The sequence below is a fragment of the Triticum urartu genome, chromosome 7A (assembly GCF_056163025.1).
Source record: "Triticum urartu cultivar PI428250 chromosome 7A, HENAU_Tu73, whole genome shotgun sequence".
NCBI lineage: Eukaryota > Viridiplantae > Streptophyta > Magnoliopsida > Poales > Poaceae > Triticum > Triticum urartu.
The window spans coordinates 61,165,028-61,179,018 of record NC_141879.1 but is presented as its reverse complement, the minus strand read 5'-3'; the positions used below and the strand labels follow the sequence as shown (position 1 = coordinate 61,179,018).

General features: G+C 48.2%; 2 protein-coding genes and 1 pseudogene across 3 annotated transcripts; 2 read left to right on the top strand and 1 right to left on the bottom strand.

The window, feature by feature from the left end:
• Window positions 1–537: 537 nt before the first annotated feature.
• LOC125518303 (uncharacterized) lies at window positions 538–4,001 on the top strand. The gene is made up of 2 exons (XM_087531851.1): window positions 538–726; window positions 2,691–4,001. Exons 1-2 carry the CDS (start codon window positions 538–540, stop codon window positions 3,858–3,860), a joined length of 1,359 nt encoding a protein of 452 aa, XP_087387977.1. The 3' UTR covers window positions 3,861–4,001.
• A 709-nt stretch (window positions 4,002–4,710) lies between these two features.
• LOC125525590 (sphinganine C4-monooxygenase 1-like) lies at window positions 4,711–5,702 on the bottom strand. 2 transcript variants are annotated; one of them, XM_087535910.1, is made up of 2 exons: window positions 5,474–5,702; window positions 4,711–5,397 (listed from the first exon to the last, which is right to left on the bottom strand). In XM_087535910.1, the coding sequence occupies exons 1-2, from the start codon at window positions 5,700–5,702 to the stop codon at window positions 4,838–4,840; spliced, it is 789 nt and encodes a 262-aa protein (XP_087392036.1). In that variant the 3' UTR covers window positions 4,711–4,837. The 2 variants fall into 2 exon arrangements, with proteins under 2 accessions (XP_087392036.1, XP_087392035.1); XM_087535909.1 differs by having other exon boundaries at window positions 4,711–5,404; window positions 5,478–5,702.
• A 2,227-nt stretch (window positions 5,703–7,929) lies between these two features.
• LOC125518292 (COBRA-like protein 1) lies at window positions 7,930–12,872 on the top strand (annotated as a pseudogene).
• The last annotated feature ends 1,119 nt before the right edge of the window (window positions 12,873–13,991 follow it).

Below are 13,991 nucleotides of genomic sequence, written 5' to 3'. Positions count from 1 at the left end.
TCTGACCCGAAAGAATTTTGCTAGTATTTTTCCGAAAGAATTTTGCTGGTGCTTGGTGTTCTCGATCTCAAAAACACTTGGAAATTGGATAGCTAGTTACCAAAAATTATGTGCAGAAGGAGGGGTCGACCAAAACCAATAATTATGCGATGAAAAGATTTGTTGCGAGTATGATACTCTCACTACTTGGTATGCTATTTTTTTTCGACAATACTGAGAGCATCTCCAACAACCGCGCAACGTGCGGCGTGTTAAAAAAGCATTTGCAGCGCGCTGTTCGTGACTTTTTACGCGGCGAGGAGCGCTTGCTCCAGCGGCCGCTGCAAAATTTAGCGCGCGCGATCCGCTCCAACAGACGCACTAAACTGTAGCGCACACGAGCAGCCGGCGCTTGCCATATGTGCATTTTGGAGACGATGATGATATTTGAAACATGAAAACAAAGACATGGCATAGTTTAAAATCACCCAAACAAGTTCATGACATAAAAGTTCAAATTTCTGGCGACAACATAATCCAACCAAGTTCAAAATCCGAATGAAGTTCATGACAAAAGTTCAAACAAACGATACCGGTGCTTGGAGGAGCACCGGCGGAGGCGAAGCCAAAGCTCCCCGCGCAAGGGCTTGCGGCGGCAGCGGTGGAGGGGTCACGGGTGTAGGAAGCGATGAGGGGGTGCTGGCGCGGCCGTCCATGGGCCAATTCGCCGGCGGCGGCACGGGCGGGGTAAAAGTGGCGCGGCGGAGAGAGTTCGGCACGAGCGCTCGAGTGTGCGGCGCGGAAGCGTGTGCACCAAATAAACGGCGCGCGATGGTGTTTCGGACTGCGCGCTGAACTATTTATGCCCCGCGCGCGGTTATTGAGCCTCCGCTGGAGCTCGCTTAGCGGTTGCGCGCGCGCTAAAAACTACAAATTTCGGGCGCGGCGCTTATATAGCGCGGCTGTTGGAGATGCTCTGATGCTCAAGTCAGTAAATTATGAATCTCCCCCTGTTGGGTGAACTAGAGATATGCACATATTATGCTGTTGTACTCATGAAGTTGTTGGTTGTTTTGCTCAGGGCCGGTCCATACATATTTGGGGCCCTGAGGCAAGACGACAAAACGGGGCCCTTATGGACAAATAAAAATTCAGAATATATTGTATTTCGAAAGCAATTCAGTACGTAGCATATGATGGTCTTTGAACTAAAAAACACATACCACAGATTATTTATTTGTAACGGTCCAGAGAACTACATCATAATAGTATGGAAAAAATATAGTTCTACAAAAGATCGCTCATCTAAGTGCCACAAAGAGACCATCATCTCGCTCTTCTAAGTATGAAAACCTTGTCAATGTCTCCAACAAACTCAAAAATCTCCATAGCACGCAATGGCACATCAGATTCTGTTGAAGTCATTTGCCGTAGTTGTAATTTCGAGAAGAGATCATCTAATTCAGCATAACTATCAGAAAGTGTTTCTACAAATTTAGCACAACATTTGCGTAATTTAATATCATTCAATAACTTCAAGTCTTTTGAGCCAAGAAGCCAAATATACTTCTGAACACTTTAAGTTCTTCGAAAAACTACCGGTTCTAAAAAAAATGTCAATTGAACCTTTCTGAGATCCAACTAGTATCTCGCTAATTTTTTCACTTCCTTTTCTCACTGATAAACATTTTTTAGAAGACAAGTCACCAAACAATCATAGAAAAACAGCCAATACAGGAAACAAAAGCACCTGAATATGGGCATATGCATGGCTTGATGTCGAATTGTCGATGTAGCTTCCCAGATCTGCAAGGCTGCAACACTCGTTCCCGGTCCCATCTTCTCATCCCTGGATCCAATGAAGCTTTGAAGAACAGGCAACAGAAGAGTAGGAACTAGGAAGAGAAGAATTGGAGATGTCAAATGGAGCAATCGTAGGCGGAGAGCCGGGCTATTTAACAGCGAATCAAAAGAGTACATGATTAGGGGAAGGAGGTGGATGTACCATCTCTGATCCGGTGATGGCTCAAACGTCTACTTTGTGGGGAGCGTTGAGAATGCTGAGAGAGATGATTGAGGAAGGGAATAGCACCGTTGAACTCCATTAATGGATGCACGGGAGTGGAGCCTCAAATCTGGAAGTACGTGGGAGCGGCGGCGCTGTTCTCCGGGGTGGAGAATTTGGGGAGGAGCCGAGGAGACTGGAGACATGCAGCAGCCTAGCGAAGCGATTGATTCTTTCATATTTTTTTCCTAATACATATACTATACTAATACATGGGCCGGGTCCCCTACCTCCCAGGGGCCAGGGCGGTCGCCCCGTTGCCCCGGCCTATGGGCCGGCCCTGGTTTTGCTGTAGCTTATTGTAGCTTGTATACATCTTATTGCGGAAAAAGTTGATGCTCACTAAGATGAGCATCTTTGTTTGCCTTAGTCTGTAGTAATGTAGTAGTTATGTCTCTGATTCATAGTTTTAAATAGCCGGCTATAGCCCCGCTATAGCTCTGCTATAGCTGTTTGAGCATGTTGCCGCTAAATGATTTCATGTACAATTTGCCGCTATAGCCTTGCTATAGCCCGCTATAGCTTTTTTTAAAGGTTGCCGCTATATGCTATAGCCCGCTATTTAAAACACTAGTCTGATCTTGGATTTCTTGATTCTGATCTTTCTTTTCGAATTTTCTGTATGACAGAGAAGTTGCCGTTGTAGAGAAGCCATCTATTTTTTTTTTGCCATGGCTTGGGCTCAAACGACTCAGACTCATCTGGACGACAAGTTTGGGCAGATCTTGCGGACAGCCTGCTTCACCTAATCATTGTCCTCTTTAGCTCATTCCATGACTTCCTTGCTGTTAATAGCACCTGCCGCTCTTGGCGTGCTACAATTTCTTCCTTCCCACCCATATATCACTTCTCCTTCCCACCTCTCTTTGTCAACACAGGCCTTCATTATGCTCGTCGGCATATGGGCGACTCCAATTCCTGCTACAACCCTTTATCTAACTACAAATGGCAGCTTCGTGATCCTGCGAAGACAAATTTATCCCTTCGTTGTTCAGCACCCCGACATACTCCATATTATGTGCGCTATTTGGGCTGCTCAGATGGGTATTTGATCTTGTACTGTGAGGAACAATGCTTCCTTGTCGATGTGTACACTAGTACTATGGTGAAGCCCCGTAAATTTCGACGCAGTGACAACTCTAAAATCTACTATGGCGTCATTACGGCTCCTCTCAGTTCGCCCAACTCGTGCCTCCTCCTTTTCTCGAGAAAGTATATGTTCCGGTGGCAAGTTGGAACAAAGACCTGGACGGTGCACCCTCTCGTTGCTGGACGCATTCATCAAATTGTGTCCTTGAAAGGTCAGATGTTGGCCATGGACTCTCTTATAAAGCTCAATACCATTTCCTTGGCACCTCAGCTTAGCATGCCGGAACTACCAGTTGTGTGGGGAGAGGACATGTTCGCTGGCTTGCTTAAAAAACCATGGTTGGTGGTCTGTGGTGACATGCTTCTCAAGGTTGACCTCTCAATACATGATCTCAAATTCTGCTTTCAAGCCTACCGCCTGGACTTATCAGTCAGACCCGCTAAGTGGGCGAAGATGAAGAAGTTGGGAAATTGGGCTCTCTTTCTTAGCCTTGATAGGAGGACCTCTACATTTTCTTGCTTGAACCCTGAAAGATGGGGCGGGAAGAGTAATTTCATTTACGTTCCGAGCAGATCCAAAGATTCCAACGGACCTTGGATTGAGGTAGAGCTTGGTCAGTTAATGTCCAGGAGATCCCATCCCATTTCATACATTCTCGGACGCAAAAGCAAGCAGCTGGAGAGCTTCTGGGTGCTACCCAGTTTGGTGTATGGTGTCAGCGAGTGAACCATCATCTTTGCTCTCAGCGTGGAGTTTTGCCTGGTCTTGAGCATGCCTTGTCAACTGGTGTGTTTACTATTTAGTATCCCTTACAAAAATAGATGTAATCTCTATATTGTACTGCATTCAGCTAATAGTTTGGTTGGGTATTAATCCTGTATGCTGAACAACAAAGATTTACTGGACTTGCCTTCCAACCTGGAACATGTTTTGATACTGTCTGATCACATATTTATGTTTCTTGGTCTGCATCTTCTCTTATTTACTTCTCTGCTTTCTTACTGTGATCTTTCGTTTTTCAAAAAAAGAAAAGAACTCTTTCGATTTAATGGAATACACCAATTTCGTATAAACGATGGTTTCCTTCAGATAGATGCTCCTGAGATTTCATTCTTTCTCTCGATCTTATATACTCGGATCTGGGGTACACTCTTAAAAACATATAAATAACATGTTCTACATTCATGTAGCGACAAGCCGACAAGGTAATCTGAATTGCAACACTGATTTCTTTCTGCTGCATGCCAGAGTTTCACACATGACACAACTTGCCTATGAATATTAGCCTAGTACTTTTTTTTAAAATCCGGTTAGCACAAACGAAGCAGATGTTTTCTAACTTTTGTAAAGACAGATCTCCAAATAGAAGCTCGCAGAAGATGAAGCTTTACTATCTAGTCTGATGTGGTGCTGCATGTTGTACAGAAAATCAAGGTGTTAGTTTTGATGCAGCTTATTGCGATTGAAATGTATCGATTCTTTTCACTGCCAGGCCTTGAAGCATGCCATTTTGATCAAGAAGAAATTGCTTAGATCCTCGAATGACAGATATTACAAACCACCGCCGACAGGAAATGCACATGCTCCTATATATATGAACTTTTTTTGGGATATCAATTTCTGATGTATAGTAGCATCCTGGTTGCATGAGGGAAGGATAAATACTTTTTTGACATACAGTCATATCTGGAAACACAATATGCTTAGCTAAGGGCTTCCATGGGCCGCACGTGGAGGCCTCCTTGGGGCCTGTGCTCGACCACATAGGGCATGTGCGTCCCAAACACCTTGTCCCATGTCACAAAGAAGGGCTGCGAGAAGTTGTATCTGCCAGCGCGAGGCTGATGGTGGACGTCGTGGTACGCCGTGTTGTTCCAGAAGCAGAGGCGGAACACGTTCCCCGGCAGCCACAGGCCGCAGTGGTCGTCCACGCCCTTGACGGTACAGAGCGTGAAGAAGAAGATGGAGACACGGGGCGACATACCGGAGGCGAGGAAGGCGAGCGCCCCGCCGACGGTGTCGAGGAGGAGGCCCTCCACGGGGTGGTTGTACTGCGCGCCGAAGGCGTAGGGCACGACCAGGCGGTGGTGCCACGAGTGGACGTGCCGGTACAAGAACTTGTTGAGGTGCATGCATCGGTGCCACGCGTACTGCCACCCGTCCAGCACGGCCATGCCCACCGCGATCTGCATCGCTACCGTCAGGCACGTTGCCCAGGTCGTCCGCTGCGGTGCTTCGCCGGCGGCCGTCGCGGTGCTTTCGCCTCCAAGCTGTGCGTACGTACGTACACTATATGTTATGAATGTCTGCAGGTGCTTTCATGTGTGCAGAGTTCTCACATACCGTGAAAATGGCGGCGGCGACGGCGGCCTGCAGGAGCTGCTGGAGGAGGACGCCCTTGACGACGTCGCGCTTGGGCACGAGGTTCTTGCTGCGCTCCTCCTCCCTTGGGTGTAGCCTGTACTCGTCCATGGAGTGTCCAAGCGCCATGTACATGCCGGAGTAGACCCAGTAGGCAGCTATGGGGACGACAATGGCCAGCGCTTCATCAGAGAATACCAGCTCCATGTCACTGTTCGTTCTAGTAGTAGCTTTGCTAGCTTTTGCTAGCGGTGTCTGGTAGTACACTGGCGCTCTGGGTTTATATCGACCGATGAGAATGCTAGCTGGTTATACTCCCAACAGATTGCCTCGGTCATGGGACTCCGTTGTCAAGCTGTAATCATCGGACTCTTGAATTTTCTTTCAAATCTAGCAGTAGATTTTAGTAGATCTTGGCCATAGAAATTCTGTTGCTTTACCCAGACGTTCCACATACGGAATTTAGTCCAAAGTCGTTCAAGCAAGGCGTTCCATGGACATAGGAATTTATTTAGTCAAAAGTGGTTCAAGCTGGACGTGTTCCACATACGGAATTTAGCCAACATATCGGTCGTTCCATGCGTGGATTTTTAGTCATTTTTTTAGCATGTAAGTACAAATACAAGCGTTCATACATACACGCATACACTCTCTCTATGAACGCACACACATATCCTACCTCTATGAGTACCTCCGAGATACAGAGCCAACATGTCATCTTAAAATTTACGAAGTCACCGTAGGCGCCTCGTCGTCGACATAAACGTCTCCTCCCACTGAAAACGTATCGTCGAAAATCCTAAAATAAATCTAAAAATAATGCGAGTACCAAGACTTGAACCCCGGTCAGCTAGGGATACCACTGTCTCTCTAATCATCCAACTACAGATTGGTTCGCTTGGATTTTAGTCGTTTAGTATAAGCTTGTGCGTGTCGATCCAAGGGAGAATTCCGGAAAACTCAAAACCTCATCTAACCTATAAATCTGGCTAGACTACCCACCATCCGGATGCATCCTGGTGCGCTACGCTCGTTCGGCCGCTCGATTCTTTTCCTGTGGCTCCATTTTGGCTGCAGGCGCGTGGTGAACCGTTCACTCTTTTTTAATTCACATTTCTTTCAGGAGTAGCTGCCAAATGGGCCTCATTATCTAAGATCCGGTGAATCAATTACTTGTTACGGTTACTAAGATGCGCGTCGTTCGGGCGATGAAGTGAGGCCTAGAAAATATCTTGTCACACTTCCTCTCTCTCCTCCCTGCCACCTCGTCTCCTCCTCTTCGTTGTGCGGTGGACAACACAGCTTCTTATGCTGTCGTCCGTCCACCCTGCCGCTCGTGGAAATAAAGCAAGACCAAGAACAAGGGAAGGGAGGACGTCGATGTGCATGCTGTTTTTTATATAAAAAAACAACCTCATATATTAATCAGCTTAAAATGTGCTTACAATCATTCATTACAGAATACGCCATGCATGTCGGAACACTGGAGTAAAGAAGACCGTCCGACCCTATTGTCAAAACTAAACTTGGCAATCGATGCGCATGCTGTTGGACTGAAAAGAATTCTTCAGTTTGTCATTACATGGCTGTCTTTTTGTAAGTGCCTGATGGTCCTCTGCCTTAAACTTGTGGACGACGATATCTCGGGTTCCTCGGCATGTTCACTGAGCACTTCTGTTTTAGTGTAATATGGCAATCGAAGTATCGAACCCTAGAGTATGAACACCTACTCGTTTTTACCGGGAGCAACGCATTTTAACCCTGCAGTATGAACGATTTAATCCCCGACTAGAGTATGAACGATTTAATCCCCAACGCCTAAAGTGGCAAAGTCCTCAGCCCACAACTTTCCCCTCCTCGTTCTCTTCCTCCCGGATGTCTCTGTTCACAAGTTCAAAACCAAATACAACAAATAGGAAGGCCATGGCCTCACTTACCATGCTTGTATGTTGGGTCATCTAGAATGAGAGAAACGCTAGTCTTTCGGAAGAAATCGACGCTGCCATACTACATTCTAAAACTCATCTATGAGGAGGCCAAGACGTGGCTCACCGCGGGGGCTAGGCATCTAAGCATCATCATGCTGCGAGAGTAGTCTTTTGCCTCTGTTTAAAAAAAAACAAGTTCCTCCCGTGCTCTTGCTTCTTCATCACGAATCCGGTTATTGAGCACGAGAACCATGTCTCCTGCATTGCACCTGTTTGCCCTGGCTTGTCTTCTTGTTTCATCAGGTCAACAACATTCTTCGCTCTAGTTGTTTTTTAGGCCTGCTATAAACCTAGCAACCAATGGTGGAGCTTGATACGAATCTTGAGGGGGCTTATCAGAGTTGAGGGGGCGAAGAACATAAATTATGAATGAACTCTGAGAAATAATTGATATTCAAACCTAATAATTAGGGATAGTTTTTCTAGAGTAGGGAGGGTGGGGGGCAATGGCCCCCTTTGCCCCCCATGAAGCTCTGCCACTGCTAGCAACCAAATGTCCTCTCTTCTTTTCCCTACCTCTGTAAGACCAGAGCTTTCTTTTTTTGAACTGTGTAAGACTAGAGATTGGTAATTCTACAAATCCCTTTGCCATTGTGTGAGCAAATATTGGAGTCCTCAACTCACTGGCATAGGACCCTCCTAATGTTGTGGCCTCCTTTGAAGTTTCAGTTGGTCGATCAAGGACCACAACCAAGACGCTGGAGTTGCCTACGAATTTCACTCCGAAGGCCCCTGGTCCAGGGTATACCTCTGGACCCGCAACCAAGTTCGATGAACTACAAAGTTCACTACACCAGATGGAAGGGGAAAAACTCAAGCCCACAGTAAACCATTGTCTAATATCTTGATGCATGGAAAGAATATCCCGTAACAAGCATGCATATCTGACTGTTTGTTTTATTTTGCAGTCCTGGACTGTGACAGTACCTACTCAAAGTTCCGCACTCTGAGGTCTCCTACTTGCTGTTTATCCCGCTCAGCGTTTTACAGCGACATGCTTGTTACCTGCCCCAAATGCTCATGTGGCTGCCAAGATAACAGTACAAAACCAGGAACCTGTGTAGAGTAAGTTACATTTGACATAGCCCAAATAATAAAGTAGAATGAAGAGCCAACTTATTGTTTAGTTATCTGTGTGGAAATTATATGATGGCTATTTATGTTCTTGTGTGTTGTATTGATCTGACCCTCGTAGGGGTATACATAGAGTACATGAGAGAGGTGTAGGCTTGAAGTACAAGACAAGGTTTTTTTAAACCTATTTTATCTCTAATATCTCTAATAGATATTTATATTTTACTCTCCAATATTATCTCTAACATCCCCCCTAGTCGTATCTAGAGTGAAGCGAACGACTGCGACTGAACTTGAAGTCTTGTGCTTCTGTCTGCTTCTTCTTCGATGCGCCATCATCAACTGCGTCGGCACCTAGGGCGGTGACCGCGTCATCTTCTGGTGCCTTCCTTGCCTATCCTCTATTCTCTCCCGCAGTCACAGACGCTGTTGACTGGAGTTGTTGTTGATGAGTTGCTATAGACCAAGTCATTAATGTCAATGTCAAAGTAGATGATCATGGTGATGTAGTAGTGGTCGAGAAAATCATGGTCGATGGTGTAGTCATCATGGATGATAGAGCCGCACAAAGCCTTAGGCGGAAAAAATGCGCTATGTTATAGATGACGGAGCTACAGTCATGGACGATGCACCTTGCGGATGTCAGAAGGTGCCATCGGCGATGAGTCCACCGGTTTTGCCAAGACCGAAGGAAACCCACCGAGCACACATTGGTTTTGCCAGAGCCGTGTGGCCGTGTAGGGGACGTCACTATAGTGACGCCGTGTCGATGCAGTCGTGGATGACGCGGTCGATGCCATCGTCGTGACGCGGTCATTGCCATCGTCATGGTCGTGTCTTGCAGAAAAGTCTGTAAGAGGACGCTAGGTGTCCATCTTGTGTACGGGGTGACGGCGGTGTGTTGACGATGATGGTGATGAAGACCTTGGCGATAAGTGTCAGCGATGGCGTCGCAGTGGCGTGCCGACGATAATGTGTCGCTTCAAGGCGTCTCTCGTGGAGATGAAGTGTCGATACTGTGTCGCGCTGGACAAGTCGACGAAGAATTGCATAGCTTTCCACACTGGCCTAGCATGTGGATGGTGCATGTGGTGCTAGCTTCTCGTAGATGTATTCGACCAAGTTTTTTCTTTTCTTGGGCGATGTAGTCATACGGCTCGGTGCTGTGGCGCGGGTCGGTGTAGATCGGTTTGGTGTGGTGCAGATCGGTCGGTGTAGTCGTTCGGCTCGGTGAAGAATTGTTGTTGGCCTTGGTCCTGCCTCGGCCTGGTGAAGTCGGACGTGTAGCCGCCATGTACGTTTGGGGTAGCTGCGGATCTTGTGGAACGGACTCTGGCGCATAAGCCTGAGGACCACTGTAGATCGGATCGAAATCTCTACATGAGAGCGACGCCCTCCCGTGATCGGACGCGCGTGTCCGCACAACGCCGGTCGACCCTGCAGAAGGGCCGTGGCTGGAGTCCACGGCTCATGCCATGCACGTATGCACGGCAGTCCGGCGTCCGCGTTGCCGGTCGACCCTGCAGAAGAGTCGTGGCTGGAGTCCAGAACTCATGCCATGCTCGTATGCATGTTCATGACGAAATAGGATTCCCCGCACTTTATATTATAAAGCACGAACAATCGATCACAAGGTAGCTGCCGGGACGAACGACACATCAAGCCTAAAAGAAAGAAGAAGAAGAAAAATGCCAACAACGGCAGCTAGCTCGACAAGCACGGATGGTCCGCCACCGCTGTGCCCTCCATCTACGTCCCACCAGTCGCCATGGCACCGGACCACCGCATACCAGACAACACGAATGCGACACCAACAACGCTGTTGCCCAGACAAGTCCTAGGGTTTCCCCCAGCACGTAGAGGGGACCGGGGGAAGGGTAGCACCGGCGCCCTTCAGGAAGGAATGGTGGCACCCACCGGCGTCACCGGGTCGGAGCCGGATGAACCGACAGGGATTTCTCCCACACCTCAATGCCCCGACACCCACTAGAACAAAGCCATGCCACCATCTTGCCACCCGCAAGCACGCGCCACCACGGTCTTGGACCCATCCACACTATCCCGCTGCGAACAACACCACAAGGTCAAGAGAGCAGAGGCAAGAAGCGCCCAGCTGGCACAGACTGAAGCGCCGAAGCCGATCAGAAGGGAACGGCCTCAACCGCCGTCGCGTTGAAGGCCACTGCCTCCAGCACGGACGCGGATTGACGACTAGTCGCCGCAGCCGAGGCAAACCAGGCCACCTAGGCCTGGCCGGGCCCATAACGGGACCGCAAACCTCGACCACCGCGCTGCTGCACACTAGCAACCGAGCCGCCACCCACCACCAGCCCGAAGCACCGCCACTGCCTCCCGAGAGCCACGCCGACGCCACGCCAGCCGCTGGCTCGCCCAGACCCATATGGGGCCCGAAGAGCCAGATCTGGGCCAAGCAGGCGTCGCTAGCCCGTGATGCCGCGCTGCCCCACTGCCAATGATGACACCACCGCCCGCAGCGGGGTCGCCGCCGCGCAGGACCGCCGCCGCCTGAAGGCACCGCTCAGAGCCGCTCCGTCCCGTGCTGGAGGAACCCTGAAAGGGGAAAGGCCAGGGGCCGCTCAGAGCCGCTCCGTCCCGTGCTGGAGGAACCCTGAAAGGGGAAAGGCCAGGGGCCGCCGCCGCCAGCGTCGCCCGGGCCAGGCCCATGGCGGGCGCCGGCTACAGTGGCGGGGAGATGGAGGAGAGAGGGGAGCGCTCGCGAAGGAAGGGGGAAGTGCGGTCGGTCGCCCGCGGGGGCGACGCAATTGCGATCAGCGAAGCTGACCGGTTCAGAGATAGAGCATGTTCATCATGGCGAGTCAGTCCTGTGGCGAGTGCTTCCACACACGTATGCATGTGCACACGACCGTGTTTTTGCTGCTCGATGCATGCATGGGCTATGGAGTCGATAATGCCGCGGGCTCTTGGCGATGGACTGCCGCCGTGCGGCGCACGGCTGGACGGATTGTCGATGTAGAGCTCATGCGCACGTCGTCGTCCCTGGTCGGTGCAGACGAACTGGCCTTTAGCAACGCGGATGTCCACCTCGTGCCCCGTGCGTTGCCGTAGGGACGCACAACCATGTACATTAACCTGATGCCGATTCTGCACAACTTTTCACAGGAATTAGCCCTGATCCTGGGATCTATTAGTGGCTAAATTGGATCTAATCTATAAAACTGAAAATTTTGAAATTGATCTAATCTAATCTATGGATCGGTTGCAGCGCCCCGGGAAGAAGAGATTAATCTCTCCAGGGCGGCGCGCCGCGGAAGGTGTGATTGTGACCAAGGATCGATGACGTTAGTCTAATGGCTCTTATACCATGTGGAAATTATATGATGGCTATTTGTGTTGTTGTGTGTTTTATTGATCTGTATATACAACACATGAGAGAGGGATAGTCTTGGAGTACAAGGCAAGGTTGTTTAAACCTATTTTATCTCTAATATCTCTAATAGATATTTATCTCTAACTCTCAAATATTATCCCTAACAATCTGACAGTGGATGCTGCACCCTTTCGGGGAAACTCACCTTATCTTAGTTCTGTCATGAATGGTCAAGACAAGAATGGCTTGACACCTCTAGTCCAATGCACTACTCATATGTGCCCAATAAGAGTTCATTGGCATGTGAAGGCTAACTACAAGGTGTAAGTGTGTACTGGAGAGCCAAGATCACAGTGACAAACTTCAACTACCGGATGAATTACTCGCAGTAGAACCTTATAGCTCAGCAGCATAATTTCAACAGCTTGACTAGCATTATCAGCTTGCTCTGAACCCTTATGGACTTATGCGTGAGCACCTCATCCCTGGACACTTGATATTTCTTGTGTGAATTTTTTTCGGCTATTGAGAAATCCTCTTATCGCAGATGACACCACTCTGCTATGGGGCATCAGGCACTGCAATGATTACCTCTTGACTGCTGGACCTGATGAATATGTTCAGTTTGAGCTACTATTCCTGAAGGACCCGTCGGCATTCACCTTGCGGGCAGGATGGGCCTTTCCAGGAAGAGTGTACTTCAATGGCGACAAGTGTGTGACGCCGCCTCCAGATGCGTACCGATGGCTGCCAAATACATCGAAATCAACCATGTCAGTTATCGTCCCATTGGTTCTTTGGATATTGCTAGCTAATCTCCCTACTTCTGAGAAGAATGAAGGTGCATCATTAAGACATGCTTCTAGTCTAGTTCAAGAGAAATCAGGGTGCCGCTTCATCCTGCGGAACTCGTCCATTATATTAAAATTTACTCATCACTTGTGTATAAAATTAACACTACATTGATACTATGGTATTTGCCCGGTAGCCTGCCCATTTGCATCACTATTGGTCAACCTTTTGGGCCTCAAACTACACAATTTGCTAATGTTGTTGGAACATTGGTGAGGATGCGACAAATGTCGAAGCATCAACAAAGGATATTATGTGGCATATATTTAATGGTATTATATGTCATGTTTGTGATGGTATCCACATTAGGGATATGAACGTGTATGGTTGTCAAGGCGTGATGCTTTGGCTTGGAACAGTGACTTCTTCATAAAAACAGGGGCGTCAATACAGGGTGACTTTAGTTTGGTGGTGCTTTTAAGCACATGGTCTAGAGCTCCGGAGTGAAAGCTTTAGGTCTTATCTACACTAGTGATTGCTGACAATGATCTGGCCCTTAGGTCTTATCTACACTAGTTGTTCCTGACAATGGTGATGTTCCACATCATACCCTTGTTAGAGGCATTGCCAGGAGTTTGTTCAGAATTATTCTTCAGGATGAAAACCCAAGATCTGGAGCTTGGATGCCTCTAAACTAGCCTTTACCTTGCCTTAGAAACATGGATGAGGCCTGGGATTTATAGGTGTTATAGTCAGTTACGACTGACCTAAGAGCTCGGATAGATCTCACCTTGCTCGCCAAGTTGATGAATTTTCTAGAAGGAGGACTATCGGCAGTCCACACCACGTACGTCCTGGTAGGCCGACTTCCTACCATGCGAGGTACCCCTTGTACGTTGTACCATCATTTACAGTCCTCTTTAATATTATCTAACTATGTATATTTTTTCAATGTTATTAAAGTCATTTCATGATGAGGGAGAGAAGGCGATCGCGTTTGGTCGTACTACCATCTAACTGAAGTCACCGATGATGCCAATCTGCCACCACATGTCGAGCAATCATCACAAAACAAAACACAACAAGGGCCTGATGTCGACCTAGCCACACAACTGAAATCTTGCTTACACAACACATGATGTTGAGTAGCACCTAAGGACACCGGTATCAAAACTACTCCCATGATGTCGAGAAGTGCCTAAGAACACTGCTATCGATACCACTCCGATGACGCGAAGAGTATGGACCTTCCTGAAGGAAATATGCCCTAGAGGCAATAATAAAGTTATTATT